Source organism: Temnothorax nylanderi, unplaced genomic scaffold, assembly GCF_030848795.1.
Source record: "Temnothorax nylanderi isolate EJ_2023f unplaced genomic scaffold, tnyl_v1.0 TNYL_tig0267_pilon, whole genome shotgun sequence".
NCBI lineage: Eukaryota > Metazoa > Arthropoda > Insecta > Hymenoptera > Formicidae > Temnothorax > Temnothorax nylanderi.
The window spans coordinates 64499-83867 of record NW_027249329.1 but is presented as its reverse complement, the minus strand read 5'-3'; the positions used below and the strand labels follow the sequence as shown (position 1 = coordinate 83867).

Genomic DNA, 19369 nt, shown 5'->3' with positions numbered 1-19369 from the left:
TAATTCATGGAAGGGAATGTGCCGGAACCTCGTACTTAATTTACAGTCAGGTGGCTTTTATTTTCATGCTACTTGTATTTATTTATTTATTTATTTATTTTTTTTTTTTTTATTGTCGTTGTAAATATATATACCACTTAGAAGGAAAGCATCCTCACACTATTGTTTAAAACTACCTACGCAATTATATTTATCTTAAAATCTTAGGAAGAAGGAATCGTAGTGAGATTATAAAAGGTAAGAAAATTAAAGGGATACTTGCATGTCAAATCTCATTTATAGTCTAGGATACAACGTAAAATACAAATAAAATTTGTTACAAATTTTAGAGTTGAGATTATGAGATAAAGATTATGATAGTGAAGGTCAAAACATAAGATAATAAAAAAAAAGGAACAAAAACTTATTACGATTTGTGGAACTAGAACTACGGTTAAGATAATAAATGTTGGGAGTTTAACAAGATATTTGCAATAGCCGATTTCCATCGGTCGATAATTTAATCGATCTTAAGATTTAGATACCGAAAGGTTCGCATTTGTGTGCATCTTTTGGTTTTCAGAAAGAGGAAAGAAATAGGCGACCTCCAAAACCCCTTCCTTAATTCTTTCGTCTTTCCTTTACAGAGTGAGAGTTAATATAATATAATACATTTTTTTGTTTTTTTTTTGTTTCTCCTTCTTCTTTATTCCTTCGTAAGGTATGTAATTGTAATAAAATCCTTTTAATATTATTATGAATAATAAAAATCTTTGCAATTGAAGAAAATAAAGAGAAGGGAATATCGTTATTGCCTGCGCAAGACCATTTTCACTTATAAGGTAACTCGTAATGTTTATGATTTTACTATTAGATACTAAAGAGATACTAAAATGGTAAGGTATACACGCATATAGATACGTTAAACTTAAGGCAAGAGGGTGTGTGCGATTTGAGATTTCAGAAAGGAATGCCCTTACGGAAAGAAACTACAGCGGATTACAGAAAATTATATTACAGGAACTACATAAAAGTATTACACAAAATTACAGACTAAAGTATTGTAATATACTGTAATATTTTCGTACTATACGCTCGGATTACAGGAAAATATTACAGGATTACAGGACTACAAGATTGCAGTCCTCTTAATACTAGAGGACACTGATTTCCGATATTCACCCGGCATAAAAAAAAATTATTTTTTTCTTAGTTTTATTACTTTTTTATAACTAAATTTGTTTCTTAAGATGCAGTCTATGATTATAAATATTTTCTTGTATTTGAAAAACACACTTACCTTGGTGGGATTCGAACTCGGGACCTCGGGACCTCTGGATCGTGAGCCAACTGCCTTACGTGGTAGACTACTTCTTAATTTGATGTAAGTGTTATATATAGTCTACATATGTCATAACCAGCACAAATATATAATTTTTCAAAAATCATCTTAAGAAACAAATTCAGTTTAAAAAGAGTAATAAAATTTTAAATTGGATATATGATATAATATTTCTTAAAGTCGGGTGAATGTCAGAAACCAGTGCCGGCTCATTATGAAATTACTTATAAAATATGAAATGAAAAAATAATAAAATGTGGTTAAAAAGTGATACATTAAATCTAATAAATTTCAAACAATATTTATAGAAATAATTTATATATATACAGCTGCATTGAAGTAAAAGTATACTATATATGGAGGTGGAGGGGTAAAAACCACAGTGGTGTAAGTCAAATTTTTAAAAATATTTTCTCGTGTGCATAGATGCAATCTGTGCAGATTGCATCTATGCACACGAGAAAATATTTTTAAAAATTTGACTTACACCACTGTGGTTTTTACCCCTCCATATATGATAAGACTCGCTATTTCAAATTTTATGGATTACTGGTAGCATTACGTTTAATACACATGTGTAGTAGTGTATTACACATTTTGTAGATTACATGTGTAGTCTACTACACAAGTCACTTACCACACGTGTAGTATATTACACATATAATGGATTACACGTGTAGTCTACTACACAAGTCACTTACCACACGTGTAGTATATTACATATATAGTGGATTACACGTGTAGTGGATTTCACCCTTCATGATTAGACGTGTATTCCATATTACAGGGATTTCACGCACTAAGTAATTACAGCGTGTAATAACTACAGATTATTGTGTTCCTTTCTGTGATAACTACAGGTGGTCCTGTAGTAACTACACAAGTGTAATATTTACTGGCTGTAGTTTCTTTCCGTAAGGGTGTACTCGCATATGCACATATACATTATCCATTTATGCGTATTCGCACTTACATAATCTTATACAACAAAATACATATACGTACATTTCTTCCTCTCTCTTTCCACATACATATACATATGTTTCCCTCCTTTTTATTTTATTTTATTTACTTTTATTTTATTATATATAATATATATATATATATATATATATGTATTCGCATACATATATATACCATATGTGTGTGTAAAATTATAATACTAAGGAGAAGTCGTGGGAGTATAAGTGTATTTGTGACTTAAGATTATAGAAAGAAAAAACTATATTTATATACGCATACATATATGTGTAAAATCTAAAGAGAAATATATGCAAGGCCTTATTCGTGATTTACGTATATAAAATTTAATCATATATATAAAAAAAATTATTTTTTTTTTCTTCTTAATATATATATATATATTTTTTTTATTTTTATTTTTCCTCCGAAATGCTGGGTGCCGCACATCCCATCCGTATTAGCAGCCCCTCGAGATCACGTATCTCGTCTTCGCCTTCGGGTTCTGGGCTGAAGCTGACGAGTGTAGCTTCGTCTCCGAATTTCGTCGCCTTGCGGATCTTTAGCCATCCGCTCCGTCTTTCTATGAGAAGTTTTACTAGTCCATTGACCCTACGGGACCACCTCTTTTTTGTCCCTACAGGCTGGATGTTTGCAATCCCGCAACGGATTGCCTGCCATTCGAGGTCACGGAATCTGTCTTCTAATATATAGATTTCGTGTATGGGCCTCTGGACAACGCGCCCCCAGTCTCGTAAGGCGATTGAGACGATGCTGTCCTTGTCGATTCGGAGTACTATCCCCCTTTGCCACTGCCTCCCTTCGTGGATGGCGATCGCCTCGCCTGGGTGTACATGGTCAGGCCGCTCGTGTAGAAGATGGCCTCTCCGCGTCATCCTTCGAGTCAGGTCATCTATGAGATCGTCAAGATCCTCCCGTGCCTTTTCGATGTGGACCCAGAAGGAAACAGGCGAGTCCACCTTGATGACTTTGACCTTCAGCGGCCCGCGGGTTAATAGCCGGGTGTTGATATGCTGTATTTCCATGTCTACAAAGGAATGTTGTTGTTTGATTTCTTGCATGACGTAGCATGCGATTCAAAGTGGCAGAGTTGATGCAAGGGATAGAGAAGTTTAATTTAGTTTCTTGCATGTCGTAGCATGCGATTCAAAGAGGCAAGGTTGATCCAGAGGATGGAGAAGTTTATTTAATTTGTTATTTCTATTAGCCTTTAAGTTCAAAAGTGTAGGTGGGAGTTTCTTTCAAAGGGAGGAGAGGATAGGTGTGTTCGGATTTTTCGTTAATTGGCTTGACAGGTCGTACATTTGCCTGCCATTCGAGATCATGGAGTGGCGCGCTAGCTGATGTTTTTTGTTCCGGATCGCCTTTCGGAGCCGGGCCACTGACATTTGTGGTTTTAGGCCTTGCCTGTCCCAGATGTAATAAAAGGTGAGTTAACGAGTCCCATATTGCTCCTATTAGATATATCGACCATCCATATACTGTATGAAGAGCATATCCATGCACAAGTGTATCTAATATTAATTTAATGGCTCTTATAAAAAGATATATTCCAAGCAGGCCAGCGCTAATATTGCCAAAGATTAAAAATTTGCTCCAGAAATTTTCCCAGGCTGAGAGTGCAATTTTTTCGATCGAAACCTCGTCGATTAGGTTGGCGAAGGAGCCTTCACTCAGCACGGTTGATTCTCCCATTACTCCTCTCGCTACGGTGTTAAGGACAGCGGGTCTCTCGGCGGGAAACATTATGTGGTCCCTTAGATCTTCCAGATCCTTTTGTGTGTATATGCCGCTGGTAGCGAGTGCTCCAGGGCTAGTGTACTTCCAGGTAGTTTTGGTCATGGGTTTTATGACCGTAGGTGCTAGTGTTTCTATTGGCCTTGGCGTAATTTTATACCAAGAGTCTCCCAAAAGATACATAGGAGGTGCGAAAGAATTACAATTAATTTGTGTTCCTTGCCGTAGTAGTACGTGCGTTTGAGGCGTTAGGAAGGAGGTCTTGTTATTAAACATTACTGGGAGTTGCTCGTAACATTCCTGGGTGTGGACTAATTTTACCTCGACTGGAACGCATTTTATTATGTGGATTACTTCGCCTGCTAGGAGGGCCATATATCCAGGTCCCTTCATGAAATGATAGGCGAAGATGTCGGGAGATTGTGTAGCTATTGCTAAAGCGTTTTGCAACATTTTTAACTCAAGGTTACATTGTTGTAGTAAGATGTTCCTGTACAGTTGATTAATCTGGTTACGGATGTGCTTTTCTACGTAAACGAATTTCGAATTCATGTAAGTAAAAAGGTCGAGATTTTCTACACGGCCGGTTCGTTTAGCAATGTCCATTTCAGGTGAGGTTTCCCAAATTACTAATTTTGGGTGCTCCGTTCGAATGAGCGAATATCCACACGCTAAGTCTTTCCCGGTGCTGGTTAAAGCAAAGACTGTATCGTCTGCATTCACAGTATAAGCGGTTTGAGAGTGCTCGTTTACGTTATCGATTACCTTTTCCGCGTAACCTCTATATAAGATGCTATATGAAGTGAATTTACAGGAGTCATTAGGTATGGGCTCCCAAAAGGTATTTCCTCCTTCTATGTCGGTGCATCTGGCGGTACTAAAATCACAGGCCACTCCTGATCTAAGATGTATACGGTTAGTGCTTAGTTTAACGTTAGCGAAGTAATCTTGCAGGGTGATTGTGACAGTTGCCTGTACGAGAACATTTGTCCACGTTCCGTAAAGATCTGAATAGGATCCTCCAGAACATTTTCCGTCGGCGTCCACAACGCCAGTTAGGATCGCCGGGCGACTGGTGGTCTGGTTAGATTTTAGTGCCACTATGTATGTTCCTTTAAATTCGAGAGTTCCATAATAATGCATTCGTATGCAGGCCTCCCTGGTCACTTCGTGTATATATGCATATTTTCCATTTAGAACGTCCGAATTATGAGAAAACATTCCACATTTCCGGATCGTACGATCGATTTCTACCTTGCATTGTATCACTTTTACAGTTTCGAATTCGTTGAGCTGCAATAATTGTATGAAGACTTGGCTAGAATTGACCTTTGGTAGTGGAATATCGCAATCTTCAACGTTTATTAGTGATAAAGTCGTTAAGTTTGTAGTTGGAGAAGTACAGTCATATCCTATTATTCCGTAAGTTTGGCGTATCCATATGGTTATTATTAATATTGCGGTTATTCCTTTAGTCCAGGGATCCATCTGAAATGTTATTAATTGTTTGTTTATTTGAATTATTTAATATTTATTGTTTAAATATACTTTAGTATGGGAGATTTACATTATTTGTTTATTTATTTATTTATTTATTTATTTATTTATTTATTTTAATGTGGGAGATTCGTAACCGATTTGGATGTACAATTCGGCTATTCTTCTTTATTCTAATTCTTATATTGTTTTTGCTTAATATTTCCAGAACTTCATGGGGCCCTGTATACTGATCTCCGAATTTACCTGGCTTAGGTCCCTTTAGTAGAAAAACATGATCTCCTGGTTTGAAGGTTCGAGGGTTGATTTTTTTGTCGTAGTGTTTCTTGGATTTGAATTTAGCTTCGACGACGTTTTCACGAGCGTTCGTCTGTATAGTATGAAGTTGCGTGACGAGATTTATTAAGTACTCGTTGTAATTAGCTAATTTATCTTCTAGAGCCAGAGGTTCGTTTGATGGAATTCTTGCTATTTTACCGAAAACTAATTCGTATGGAGTATGTTTCGTTGCTTCGTGTATGCAAGTATTATAATTAAACATCGCAAGACTAATCCATCTATCCCACTGTTTTTGTTCGTTGGCATATTGTTTAAGATATTCTCCTAATGCATGATGTGATCTTTCTAACGATCCGTTTGATTGAGGGTGAAAGGCGGTTGTGCAAAATTTGCGAATTCTGAATATTTTAGCAATCTTTTTCATTAAATCGCTAATAAAATTTCTTCCTTGGTCGGTTAATATTGCTTTAGGTGCCCCTAATACACAAATAAATCTGTCCACGAAGGCTTCCGCTATTGTTTCGGAAGTTTGATCTGGTAGGGGTACTCCCATGCAAAATTTAGTTAATTGATCTTGTAAAGTTAAAATATATTCGTTGCCTCTTTCGGTTTTGGACAGGGGTCCTACGATATCCATCGCTACTTTATCGAAAGAAGATCCTGGTGTGTCAGTAATTATCATAGGTTGTTTAGTCTTTACTCGCACTAATTTTTTCAATTGACATTGTAAGCATTGTTGTATATATTGTTGAACGTCGGATTTTAAGTTCTCCCAATAATATTTATGTTTAATTCTATGATATGTCTTTGTTACGCCTCGATGTCCTCCGGTAGGCGAACAATGCATTTCACCGATTATAATAGAACGGAGATCTCTAGGAGGGTATTTAATTAATCCGTTACATATGATTAGTTTGGTTGTTGAGTTAGTAAAATTTAATTGTAAGACGGATTTTATATTATTCCATGGTACATTGTTGACAATATCTGTCTTTGCGATACTGAGTGTTTCTAATTTTAGTCTATCGGCTACGTCTTGTAAGTTTTTTATAACTGTGGTAATCTGCGTTAGGGTCATTGTTGGGCCTTCCCGTTGTCCTTCACTGATGGGTAGTGCTATATGGTAGTATTTTTTATACCTTACGGCCTTTGCTTCACCTAAGGTAAGCGGGCTTAAACGTGGGATCTCGTTTCGTTCGAATAGCTTTTGTGATCCAGAATCTAATGGTTTCCCATTAGTGTCGACAAAGTATGCCACATTGTCTTTACGTAAAAATAGTAAATCACGAGTTTCTATTATATTGCCTTTGAGTATTTGATTATTAATAATGGTAGGTTTTATCCGTAGGTTTTTATTTTCATTGGTTGGGACGCCAGATTCGCTAGATTCGTCTTCCTTATCGTCTATTTCGTTATCTTCAAAGTCGCTTTCCTTGTCTGGCGGATCGTTTCTATCCTTTATCTCCTCGGTTTCATCTCTCTGACCCTGTGATCTTTCTTGCTGCGTATTTTTCGCTGTCTGGCTTCGAGTTTGTATTCTATTATAATTAGGAGGATCGTGGACTAATGCTTTTTCTACAATTTCCGATTTCGGTGGCTCACGCAGTTCTTCCTGCGTAAAAGGTATATAATCTTTGTTTCTATCAGGTGGGTTATCGTTAGGTGGTAAATCTTCCATTTTTTCGTCATCTGAAAGGTATAGATCGAAATCCTCGTCCTCCTCCTCCTCATCAGATTCTTCTAACATTTTAGCAATTGTTTCTGCATCTCTGGGATCATTCGGATTTAAAAGTTTTTTATGATTAATTATGTTGCAGTCTGCTTCTCCGAAATTTACCGGATTTCTTGACAAAGCATCGGCGTTAACATTAGTTTTCCCTGCCTTGTATTCTACATCATAATCATATTCTGCTAATTTCAATCTCCAACGGAGAATTCTCATGTTTGCATCTTGGGCATTTTTAAACCAAAGTAAAGGCTTATGATCTGTGACTAATGTAAATTTTCGCCCGTATAGATATGGTCGGAAATGTTTGACGCTATATATTATCGCTAAAGCTTCCTTTTCATAAGTGTCGTATTTTAATTCATTGTCGGTTAAAGTTCGCGACGCGTATGCTATTGGCCGATCTTTGTTTATTTCTCCTTGCGATAATATGCCCCCTACGGCAGTTCCGGAAGCGTCGGTAGTTAAAATAAAAGGTTTCGAAAAGTCAGGATATTGCAAGACTGGTTCTTCGCATAATTTCTGTTTCAACATTTCGAAAGATTCTTCTTGAACAGATGTCCAGTTAAAAGGCGTATCGTTTTTTAATAAATTTGTTAAAGGTTTAGCTAATTTGGAAAAATTTGGTATAAATCTTCTGTAATATCCTGCTAATCCAAGAAATTGTTTAATATTTTTCGGTGTTTTTGGCCTAGGGAATTGTCTTACGGCTTCCAATTTTTTTGGATCGGGTTTAATTCCATCGCTACTTATTATGTGTCCTAAGTATGTTACCTCGGTTTTTAAAAATTCGCATTTATCGGGCTGTAACTTTAGATTAGCTTGGCGGAGTCGTTCCATTACTAAATTGTACCTTCTTTCGTGTTCTTCTAGTGTAGGAGCGGAAATAATAATATCGTCCATATAGATAAATACACCTTTTATCCCTGTTAATATTAAATCCATTACTCGTTGGAAGGTAGCGGGAGCATTCTTTAACCCGAAAGGCATTCTCTCGAATTCATAATGACCATTAGGGGTTGTGAACGCGGTTTTATGGCTATCTGCAGGGTCCATCTCTATTTGGTGAAACCCGGAGGCGAGATCACATACTGTGAAATACTTTGCATTGCCTAATTGATCGATAATCTCTACAATGTTTGGTAATGGGTAGGCATCGCCCATAGTTTTTTCATTCACACCTCGGAAATCTAATACTACTCTCCAACGTTTGTTTCCCTTTGAATCTTCCTTTTTCGGCACTATCCAAATGGGCGTATTGTAAGGCGACTGAGAAGGCTTTATGATCCCTGCCTCGAGCAGTTCCTTTACCTGTTTATTTATTTCCTCTTTGTGGACTTGTGGAAATCTATACTGTCGAGTATTTATAGGTCGATCATCTGTCGTTGGTATTTGATGTCGTAGTACGTGAGTTGCCGTTAATTTTTCTCCGGGAATGTGAAATCGGTCTTGACTGTTACTTATAAGTTTCATAACGCTTTTCCTTTCTTCACTATTTAAATGCTCTAATCGTAGCAATTTCGTAATCTCCGAAAGCCTATCTTTCTTAGGTTCTCCGGATGATACCAAACATTCACGTGAAATAATGTCATTAGTCGGTGCTTCTGACATTAGCTGATGTTGCTTTGATTTACGTTTATACCGGAAATTTTCCATTATTTTTTGGAATCGAGTTTGTGCGCATGCTAAAGTTTTTGAAGACGGTTTACTTTTTCTGTTAATTTCATAAATCTTTTCCATATTAGGATTATATGATTTTACTCTTCTCATGAGTTCTCCAATAGTAACATGAGAGGTATTATTCTTATTAATATCTGCACTTTTTATGGGTATTCCAACCCTTGGAAATATTATTTTTTCTACAGGTTTTAAGGAGCTCTCACCTTTTGGCTCTTTTAAACTAATTTCTGTCGTATTACGTAGTGAGGTTTGGTTATTTCCCTCCTCGCAATCGACGGGAGTAGAATATGCTAGAGGAGTCTGGAAACTTGCCTCTGCAATTCTGGGATTATTTAAATCTTCTGGAGAGGTTTGGTAATTTTCCCCTCCAAAGATTTTGTTATTCGAGATTTCAGGAGGGGTTTGGTAACTTCCCCCTCCAGGATTTTTGGAATCTTCTGGAGAGGTTTGGTAATTTCCCCCTCCAAAGATTTTGTTATTCAAAATTTCAGGAGGGGTTTGGTAACTTCCCCCTCCAGGATTTTTGGAATCTTCTGGAGAGGTTTGGTAACTTCCCCCTCCAGAGATTTTGGAATTATTTAATATTTCAGGAGGGGTTTGGTAACTTCCCCCTCCAGGATTTTGGGAGTCTAGCGTTTCGGGGAAGGTTTGGAAATCTTCCTCTCGAATACCTAGATCAAGATTTTTATTTATTTTTTTATTTTTTCTCATAGTTTTATTCTCAATTATTTCCTTTGGTTCTTTTCTTCTTACTTTACTTTCGTTCTTATTTTCATTTATAAACTCGCCTTTATTTAACTTTGCATGCTCGTTATTTTTATTTTCAATAATGATCTCGACTTCCGTTTCTTCTTCATTTGTTCTGTCAATTATTTCACAATAAACTTGATTGTCCTCTAAGCGTCGAGGATTAATTTGCGTAATCGCAATTTCTTCTCGGTTATTATGCGTCCCCATATTTGACTCAGAGTTGTCAAATAATTCATTTAATGGTTTAAGACGCAGGGTAGGTACTTGAACTTCCACTTCTTCGTCCAAGGTGCTTATAACCTTTAAATATGCCTTTCCGGAATTATTTTCTACTATGGTATCTCCTAGATAAATTCCGTGGGCTATTTTTAATTTTGGTAGGTATCCTATTTTTATTTCCGGATTTTCTACTCTTACATAAAATAGAGATTCTGACCGCGGAAAAGCTGTAATAGTTTCCGGTGAGAGGAAAGGTATACTGATTCCTGATACGTTTAAGTGTCCCGTCGCGTAATCTATGTTTGAAGAAGTTTGCTGAAAAAAATCGTTGCCTAATAAACCGGCTTGAGGAATCGGTAAATCGTCTGATACTACGTTAAAAATTACCGGTTTTTCAAAAAGTGGTAAAATAACCTCTCCGAGGGTATAAACGGGGTATTCATTTATACCGCTTAATTGCAAAAGTTTATTGTGATTGACTGTATTGTTATTTGATAAATATTTTTCTTTAATTAAATTCGGGCCAGAACCGGTATCCAGCATAAGGGTAACGTGTGAAATCGGTCTACCGAAATTTACCTGAATAGTTGGCACGCGACGGTGTTTATCGAGGTTTACGGTTACGGGTTGTATCTCTATCGTTTTTCTGTCTATTGAGTTTTCTGAGATGTCGATGGGTGTGAGATCCGTTCGGACCCCTGTTGCACACCCGACTTCGAGGGGCCATTGGAGTTTCCCTGGTTGATTGTTTGCCTGCGGTTATTACTCGCAATGCGTAATTCGCAATTTTCGAGGAGATGCCCTTCTCCCTTGCAATAACGACAAAATAATGAGGTTTTAGGTGTCGCGTTTTGTTCCATTTTATCTCGACAGTTTTTTGCGATATGCCCGACACCATTACAAATCTGGCAGACAATTTTTGGTCTGTTTGCCGTGTCGCGTTGTTCGTTTTGCTTTTTCCAGCAATTATTAGCCGAATGTCCCGGTTTATCACACCATTGACAAATTACGGTCATTTTACTCTGATTGTTAATAGTATTTATTCTACAAGATTTAGCATTGTGACCGGATTTTGAACACAATTGACAAGTGACATGACTTTCTTGAATTACATTGACGGATCGTCGGGCTTGAGGGTCGCGGAGGCGACATTTGTCGGCGCTATGCCCGCGTTTTTTACATATCTGACATATGAGAATTTCGGTTCCAAGATCAATTTTATTATGAGGTTGCGGCGAAGGCTGAGTTAATTTCCTACAGTTAGAGGCTGAATGTCCCTCTTTATGACAGATCTGGCAGGTTTCCCGCAAACGATTAGTGTTTGAAGATTTTCCTGCAAGATTACCTTGACCCTGTCGTAAATCTGTCATTTCGTACAGCTCTCTTTCTATTCTCAATGCGTCGGCCACAGTGGCTTGGACATCCAAATTTCTTGTCACTCTTTGTTCAATTTCCGGTTTCAACCCTCTAATGAAACATTTACACATGTCCCTTTCTAACGAGGCTTTAATATTTTGACCGGGAGCGGCAGCATGTCCTGAATTTTTATGTGCTTCTAGTATCTGTTTTCCCAACAATTTGACCCGATTCGCGTAAGTTACTACATCTTCCTCTATTTTTTGATAGATGCAACCTAACTCTCCTTGTAATTGATAAATATTTTTAGCAGCGCCATAGACTTGTTCTAAATATTTTGTTAACGAGGCTACAGTATCGAAATCTTGATCTTGTATGGTACGACGAGCTTCGCCTATAATTCGGGTTCTGATTATTTTAGTGAATTGAGCTTCTGCCTCGGCGGGCAGCATAGCTTTCGCTTCCTCGCATCCCTCGATAAAATATGTTAACGGAATATTTTTTCCGTCAAAGAAGGGAACGGCCTCTACCGCGTATTTTAATGTGGCGAAAGGGTTAGCGTGGGCCATTGTTCCTGCGATGCTTATAAAAGAATTATACTGATCTTGCCGCACAGGTAGTATTGTTTTATTCGAGTGATCGTCGGAAACGGGATACTGATCCTGCGGTGCAGGTAGTATTGTTTTATCCCAGGAATCAGAAACGCGAAGAGTGAAATCGGACGCGTCGGTTATATTTGATTTGTCCTCCGCAGTCTCGCCAACGTTTGGGGTGAAAAGTTGTCTAGGTGCTGATTTAATGTTAGGAAAGGGAGTGGATGTATATGGTGTAAAGCTAGGTTTAGTTTTGCCTTGATTTTGTAGGGCTTGTTTATAGAGATCGTCAACTTGATCTTTATCAGATTTTGACCTCGTACTCATCACCACTCTCGAAAAATCACACTTGAATCCCGGACGAGCCCCCAATTTTTAAGTTCTGTTACGTCCAACCCCGGGATTAGGATAAGAAAATCTGGGAAGCGAAGGAATGGCTAACCAGGGGGGTCGGGGTAAGGAAGGACGCAACTCGAAGCTTAAGAATAGTGCTCGCAGGTACGCGCTCTGCGGCGCGTGGCGCGAGCCCGAACGCACTTTTATGACTCAGGAAGGGTCAACGTTTGTAGACGCTAAGACGCCTTCCGTGAGCGGTGCGATCGTCGGTCCTCTTTCGAGTCAAGGAATTTAATCCTTTTAACTCGGGATCGGACCTCGTGCGATTTCGAGAGGAATAATGGTACTGAGATTGAGGTCTTATTTAAAATAAAAAGAACATTTAATTAAATTTTATAGACAAATTAAACATTTATTACACAATATAACAATACGTGTTGCTGAGATTGATAGGGTGAACATTACAATAACATAATGGTTGTACCGACATTGGTAGAGAATCAGGTATTGAGATGAGCCGGAGTGTATGTTATTCGAGTGTGTGAGTGTATATGAGTACTTGAAATTTAAGTCGACATTAAGAACTAAGTATAAAGAAAAGGTTGGGGAGTGAAAACAGAGGGACAAGAATTTTATGGATTAAAAAGGAGATGATTGTTAATCTAGGGTGACTATTTCGGGAGGGTTAGGTTCATCGATGTCGATGGTGGAGGCGGTCGAGGGGGTCGGGGATGGTACCCTGTGTTCGACCGGAGGAGGGGGATTGGGTCTAACGGGGAGTATGCGGAAAGGGGGGACGCGGCAAACGGGGCGATAAGGTGCGGGAACGAGGCGAGAGGGTAGGACAACGCGACGGGGTGGGGCAACGGGGCGATTCTCCCGTGATGAGCAACAGGGCTCCTCCGTAAATGCTGGTGGAGGCGGTGGAATGGCGAGATGCGGAGGACCGGGGTTATCTTGTTCCTGGGGAAATTCCGATCCTTGGGTTTCGACCTCCTTTCGCGCCCGCTTATGTTGACGACGTCTTTCGTGTCTCGCGGCGTTTCGCGACTTCTCATGGGTGGGACCGGCCGAATCCACTACAAGTTAGCGGATTGTTAATTATTAAAATCCGCCAACTGGGGGGAAGTCACCTCAGGTTTTGGAGATCCAAGGAGTGGCTCGAGTCTACCAACGAGTCAACTAACTCAACCAATATACCTCGAGTCCACCGACGAGTCAGCTAACTCAAAGCAATATACCTCGGTCCACCGACGAGTCAGCTAACTCAAAGCAATATACTTCGGTCCACCGACGAGTCAGCTAACTCAAGGCAACATACCTTGGTCCACCGACGGGTCAGCTAACTCAAAGCAATACCTCGGTCCACCGACGGGTCAGCTAACTCAAAGCAATACCTCGGTCCACCGACGGGTCAGCTAACTCAAAGTAATAGAAGACTATGGCGGATCTACCGATAAATCGGCTAATTCGGATAGTTGAAGGTTATAACTGAGAGACTTCCCTAACCCGTGAATATATAAACGAAGGGGAGCCGATATATATACGTGTGTGTGTGTACAGGACTTACTTTTTGATGAAACAGGTGTATGGGTAACTCTGTCGGGGCTGGTGCTGACCGCAGGTCTCGCCGGGTCGGTAAGATGGATGGTGGCACTTAGCGCGCACAGACTTTACTCGCGATCCTTTAGGGTGGCAACAACAGAAAATTGTTTTCAATATAACGAAACTAGAATGAGTATACGGACTCAGGACTGAACTGTCTCGTACCGGATCGGAAGTGTCAGTAAGTGCTTAAAGTCGCGATTTTTATAGGAAAGTTCCAAGGGTGGAAAGGGTGGATTTCCTTGTGGGGGGTGTCTGGTCTTCGTTTTGGGACTTTTGGTTGGTGGGATTCTTCTAATTTTTATCTAGAGGGTTTTCTATTGGGCGAGACGTTTCTCACCCAAGAGCCAGATCTTAAGTTTTCGTCTATCCTAGAAAGCTAGAGACGGTTATCGATTTTTCCGGTTTTTCATTGGTGAGTCCCCTCGTAAGGCCCCCACTGTCTTATTGGGGGTGCAACTCATCGCTTCTCCCAGTGTCCCATGACGCATTTGTTTTCGACTATTGCCGATTTTCCTTTATTAGGGGTCCTTATTTATCTCGCGACCCTGTTCCTATGTTAACAGACGATCCATACCTCTCGATCTTAAGTGCAAACAGAAACTTCCACCATGTGTATTTTAGAACACGTGTTAGGCTTTGTTTCTGTTTGTCGGGAACATCGTACGAGCAAACCTCGCTCGATGCAATAAAGATTTTTACCAATTTTATCTGCGACTAAGGCCCTTTTCGCGCGTCATGTCGCCGGGTGGGCCAGACAACTGATAGAATTCGTCTGGGAGGTCGCTTTTAGTTCCTCAAGCAAATAGGCAGCTTGATCGTAATAAAAAAAGGAATGTGAGGGGATCAAGGCTCACTCGCCGATCGATAACCGTCCGTGCTCAGTTTACTTATCGTAATCTTAAGGCATATCCTAGGCGCATAGGAATTTCCGCGAAAAAGGGAAATCGATTAGTTCGCAGGACGTAACACTCATAAGAGAAGCTTTGTGAGCGAAATAGGAGCAATGGTACCGATCTGTAATGATGAGGAAGCAATGTGCAAGTTATTTTCATCTCTATTGACCACTCTATAGGCCACTAAACTAATAAGAAAATGGATTGGTCTATTTTCTTATGCACATATATATGGGCCAATCAATTTGCTTATGCATTATGCTTTATGCAAAAGTCTGTGTTTTGGCCTTCGCAAATTGCACATACAAATGCTAATGTTTATCGATTTGATGATATACACAAACCTGTGTCCCCTTAATTCAAAATAAATTTCATGCTATAATAGATCATAAGTTTTAAAAAGTGTAAATATAGTTACAAAAAATAATATGGAAATTGCAAACACATTTTTGCGTTGTTCAAAAACAAAAATGTCTCGAAATGAGCAAAAGTGAAATAAATTCGCAAATTATAATAATAATATACTTTTATTGCAATGCAAATTGCAAATTGCACGTGCAAATGCAAATGTTTACAATGAAGAATGTTTTATTTCATTTTTCTTCTTTCCTTGCCCTTTCTTTTACACGTCAAGTTTTAATGCCTTCCTCAACTTCTTTTCGATTTTCCGCTGTTTTATACAGTAGAGCACTTTCTAAATAGAAAAAAAAATATAATGTAGACATAATTATATATTTGAAATATAACTATAGTGATTATATAAAGCACCGACAATACACATAAAAATGTACAAATATAGGTAAATCCATTTTCAGACAAATTTAGACTATGCGTTTTAATTAGATATTTGATGTTATTCAGCAAGAGAGCAACGTAGATGTGGTGGTAAAAAATATTTCTGACTGAACTGTGAAATTTACTACGTTTAGATTAGATTAGGTAACGCGAGCGTTACTTTTGTAGTAATTTACTCATTTACGCGGAGTGAATTATCATAAGTTTACTACAAAACCCCGTTTACGCAGAGAAATGATCGTAAGTTAAATTCCCACATAGCAAAATATATCACTAAGATATCTGGAAGATATCTGAATAACAGAATATCTGATTGTGCAACACTTGCCGAGATACCATGAGAATATCTCAGAGACATCTGCAAGATTATAAAAAGCCATGATAATTTTATCTCAGATATGATATCTGATTCTGCATATATATATATATATATATATATACGATATATCGGATATCTATGCCTTATTTAAAAGCAGATATGTTATATACAACCCAAATAGCAAGAAAAAAAAGAATTTTTTTTAAATTCTCGATTTATGCAATTAATTCTTTTTCCGTATTATTTCTCTGTTCCGAAATGACTTAAGAGTTAAAAAAAAATTAATTTTTATGTCACCAATTCTGAGTCCTTCTTCAGATATAAAAGAAGTTCTTTTCATAAGAATTCGCAATAAATTCAAAATTATGCTTTGATACTATTCCAATATGGAAACTTCATCTGAACGCTAATTTGTATCTGAAGAAGAATAAGAAAAAATCCTTCATGATTTATTCAAAAAGGGTTTATTAAAAATCTTTTGATCCAGTCTGTCTCAGAAAGAACATAAAATGTACTAACGCATTTTGCCATCTCTGCACTGTATAATATCTCGGAGGTATCACGAAAAATATTAGAGCCAAGTATCTCACAAGCTCGCCTTTTATCCTAATGCGTAAAGATTTTTGCTTACGACAAGGTACTGGCGCATGTAGCTGCGTCGCGGCTGCGCATGTTACTAGCGCTCGCCCGAGCAAAATTTTCTAACAAGTAACACTACCCAAGTGTCACTCGCCGATTTTTTTGAAACTGTGCACACATGTAGAACTTCGAAAAATATTTGTGTCGTGTTTTTTTATTTGTGCTCATAAAGCATTTTAAGAGTAGAAACTATACTCGAAATATTGTCCTTCTCAACCTTATGTATAACAACCCTTTAAGCCATGTACGTTATCTTGAATGGTTTTTGCACCAGAATACTATCTCTAGGGTCGATGATTAGGAATTTTTTCATTGGTCACGTGATGCCATTGGAATCATAATACGTACTTTGTGAACAAAGTTTAAATTCCCGTTCTTTGCCGAACCCAGAAATAACCAACATAAAGGTGACGAAAAACTATTCTTTTTTTTTATTTTACAATTTTTATTTTACAATTTTTTACTTTACAATTTTTTAATTTCTTTTTTAATTTTTTTTCTAATTTTCATTCTAATTGGGTTTTTAAACGTAATTTTTTTTTTAATATTTAGGAAGTTTATATGCATATGTTTTATAGAAAAAAAGTGCTTCTCTTTTTTGTAATATTAACGGAGATATAGATTTGATAAAATATTACTTCAAACTCATAGCCGATGACGCGCCGATCACGCCCGAAGTTACCCGAGCGGTCTGTGACGTCACAATGTTATATGCCGTATACGATATCTGTTGAGATTTTGAGTTTTTAATAGAAATGGCAATAATTAAATCGTATAGAACGTGTTTCGTTCCTCTCTGTGGTAGTACAACAAAAAGTACACCAAATAAAGTGTTCGCGACAGTGCCACAAGACGTGAAACTTCGTAAAAAATGGTTTAATGCCGTTCGGAGAGACAACCTAAAAAACAGCAAATCGAACTTCTTTTGCTGTGAAGACCATTTCAATGTAAGTTTTTGCAGCCTAAGTATATGTTAAATTGTTAAATTATTATTTTTTTGATATGATTTTATCTATTAATAACTTAATCTAATTTCGTAACTGCATCAAAAATGTTTTATATTTATAGCTGCGAGAGGATATGGAAAATTATCAGTATTACATGATGATGGGAGGTCCAGTAAAAATTAGAAAAAACGTTATTTTCACATAAATTCGAATGCCAGCCCGACCGTAAACGTAGAACATGCTCAACTCCACGTATAGTAGCAGAAAAACGACAAAGACGAGCGGAAATAAACGAGATCCTCACAGAAGCATTCGAGTCTTCTTCGACAAATGCTGCAGATGCATCGGAACAGAATATAACTGCTGCTCTAAATAAGCCTGCGATAAATGAACTCGGTCTCAAATCTCGAGCTGAACAAACTTTCACTGTGTGTGAAATACAAGAAGTTGCGGATACAAGAAGAGACGTCGGAATACAGACTTCCATGATGCAGCACAGTGTTGGCATACAGGTCAAGATCCGACCACATTATCGTAGCGTTTATACAACGTGCAACATTCCAGTATCGACTGTCAATGAATGTTCTTCCCCGATTAAATTACCCATTTGTACGAATGTTGCAACTTCTCCGACAAAACCTATTATTTCTAAGATGTCCTATGCACATGACACCATATCGACAAGCACTACAACTACGTCGATAGATATAAGTAGTTCTCATGATTATTATATGTTTAGCGACCAAACGAGTCTCGATGATCCTAGTAGCCCAAATAAATATAAACGTGACATATTAAATGTAACAAACTATTTCATAAGTACCAACATGAAAGCGTACCTAGGGATTCCGAACGAATGGAAATCACTGTTGCATCTTTTGAGCACGAAAGGTAATGTAAGTATCCAAAATATACAGTTATGTTTAATGAAGATCAGAAGACAAGATACGTTAGAACGACTGGCTGAACAATTCTGTATGAGTCCTAGTAATGAAAGTATAGTTTTCAACAAAACTGTTCCAATACTCATTGTCAGTCACTTACTAAAAACTTTGAATTTCTTCCCAAATCCTGACTTAGTTAAAAAAACTTTGCCTATTCCTTTTCGGATCTCATACAGTCATGTCCAGTCCATAGTAGATGCTCTGGAAATACAAATCGAAAAACCGAGTGATCCCGTAAATCAAGCCTTGACTTGGTCTGAATATAAAAAGTGTAACACGATAAAGTATTTGATATCTGTGGACCCGATGGCTTTATCAATTTCATTTCTACTGGATATGGAGGTAGAATATCAGATGTATTATTGTTTGAGAAGTGTGGTATACTAGATCAGCTTCCTGAAAAATGTGCTGTTGTGGCGGACCGAGGTTTTAAAAATATCAAATCTTTATTAGCAGAAAAACATTGCGATTTAATAAAACCACCAAGCGTATCGTCTACACATAAACCTACGAAATCTGAGGTTTTGGAAACCAAGCGCATTGCTAGCTTACGGATCCACGTAGAACGTGTCATTGGGAGATTGCGTGAATTCGATTTTCTAAAGCCACATGCTGTTATAAACCATAGTATGTTATCTTACACTGATGACATTATCGTGATTGCCTCGGCGTTGATAAATTTACACTCACCAATAATAAAAAAATAGTATGACAAGTGGGTAATAATTCTGAATATATTATATATTTTG

At 37.8% G+C, this 19369-nt stretch overlaps 2 protein-coding genes and 1 pseudogene across 3 annotated transcripts in view; 2 read left to right on the top strand and 1 right to left on the bottom strand.

Moving 5' to 3' along the window:
• Positions 1-19369, top strand: part of Dpp10 (Dipeptidyl peptidase 10) — a 176408-nt gene that overhangs the window by 138441 nt on the left and 18598 nt on the right. The gene's annotated exons all lie outside the window — the stretch shown is intronic.
• LOC139780208 (uncharacterized) lies at positions 2651-5274 on the bottom strand. Its single transcript, XM_071718744.1, has one exon. It carries the CDS (start codon positions 5258-5260, stop codon positions 3506-3508), a length of 1755 nt encoding a protein of 584 aa, XP_071574845.1. The 5' UTR covers positions 5261-5274; the 3' UTR covers positions 2651-3505.
• Positions 16541-19352, top strand: LOC139780211 (uncharacterized; annotated as a pseudogene).

What these genes read in the sequence shown, in the direction of transcription:
- LOC139780208 (XM_071718744.1), bottom strand. Translation starts at nt 5,260, where the DNA reads ATGTTTTCTCATAATTCGGACGTTCTAAATGGAAAATATGCATATATA.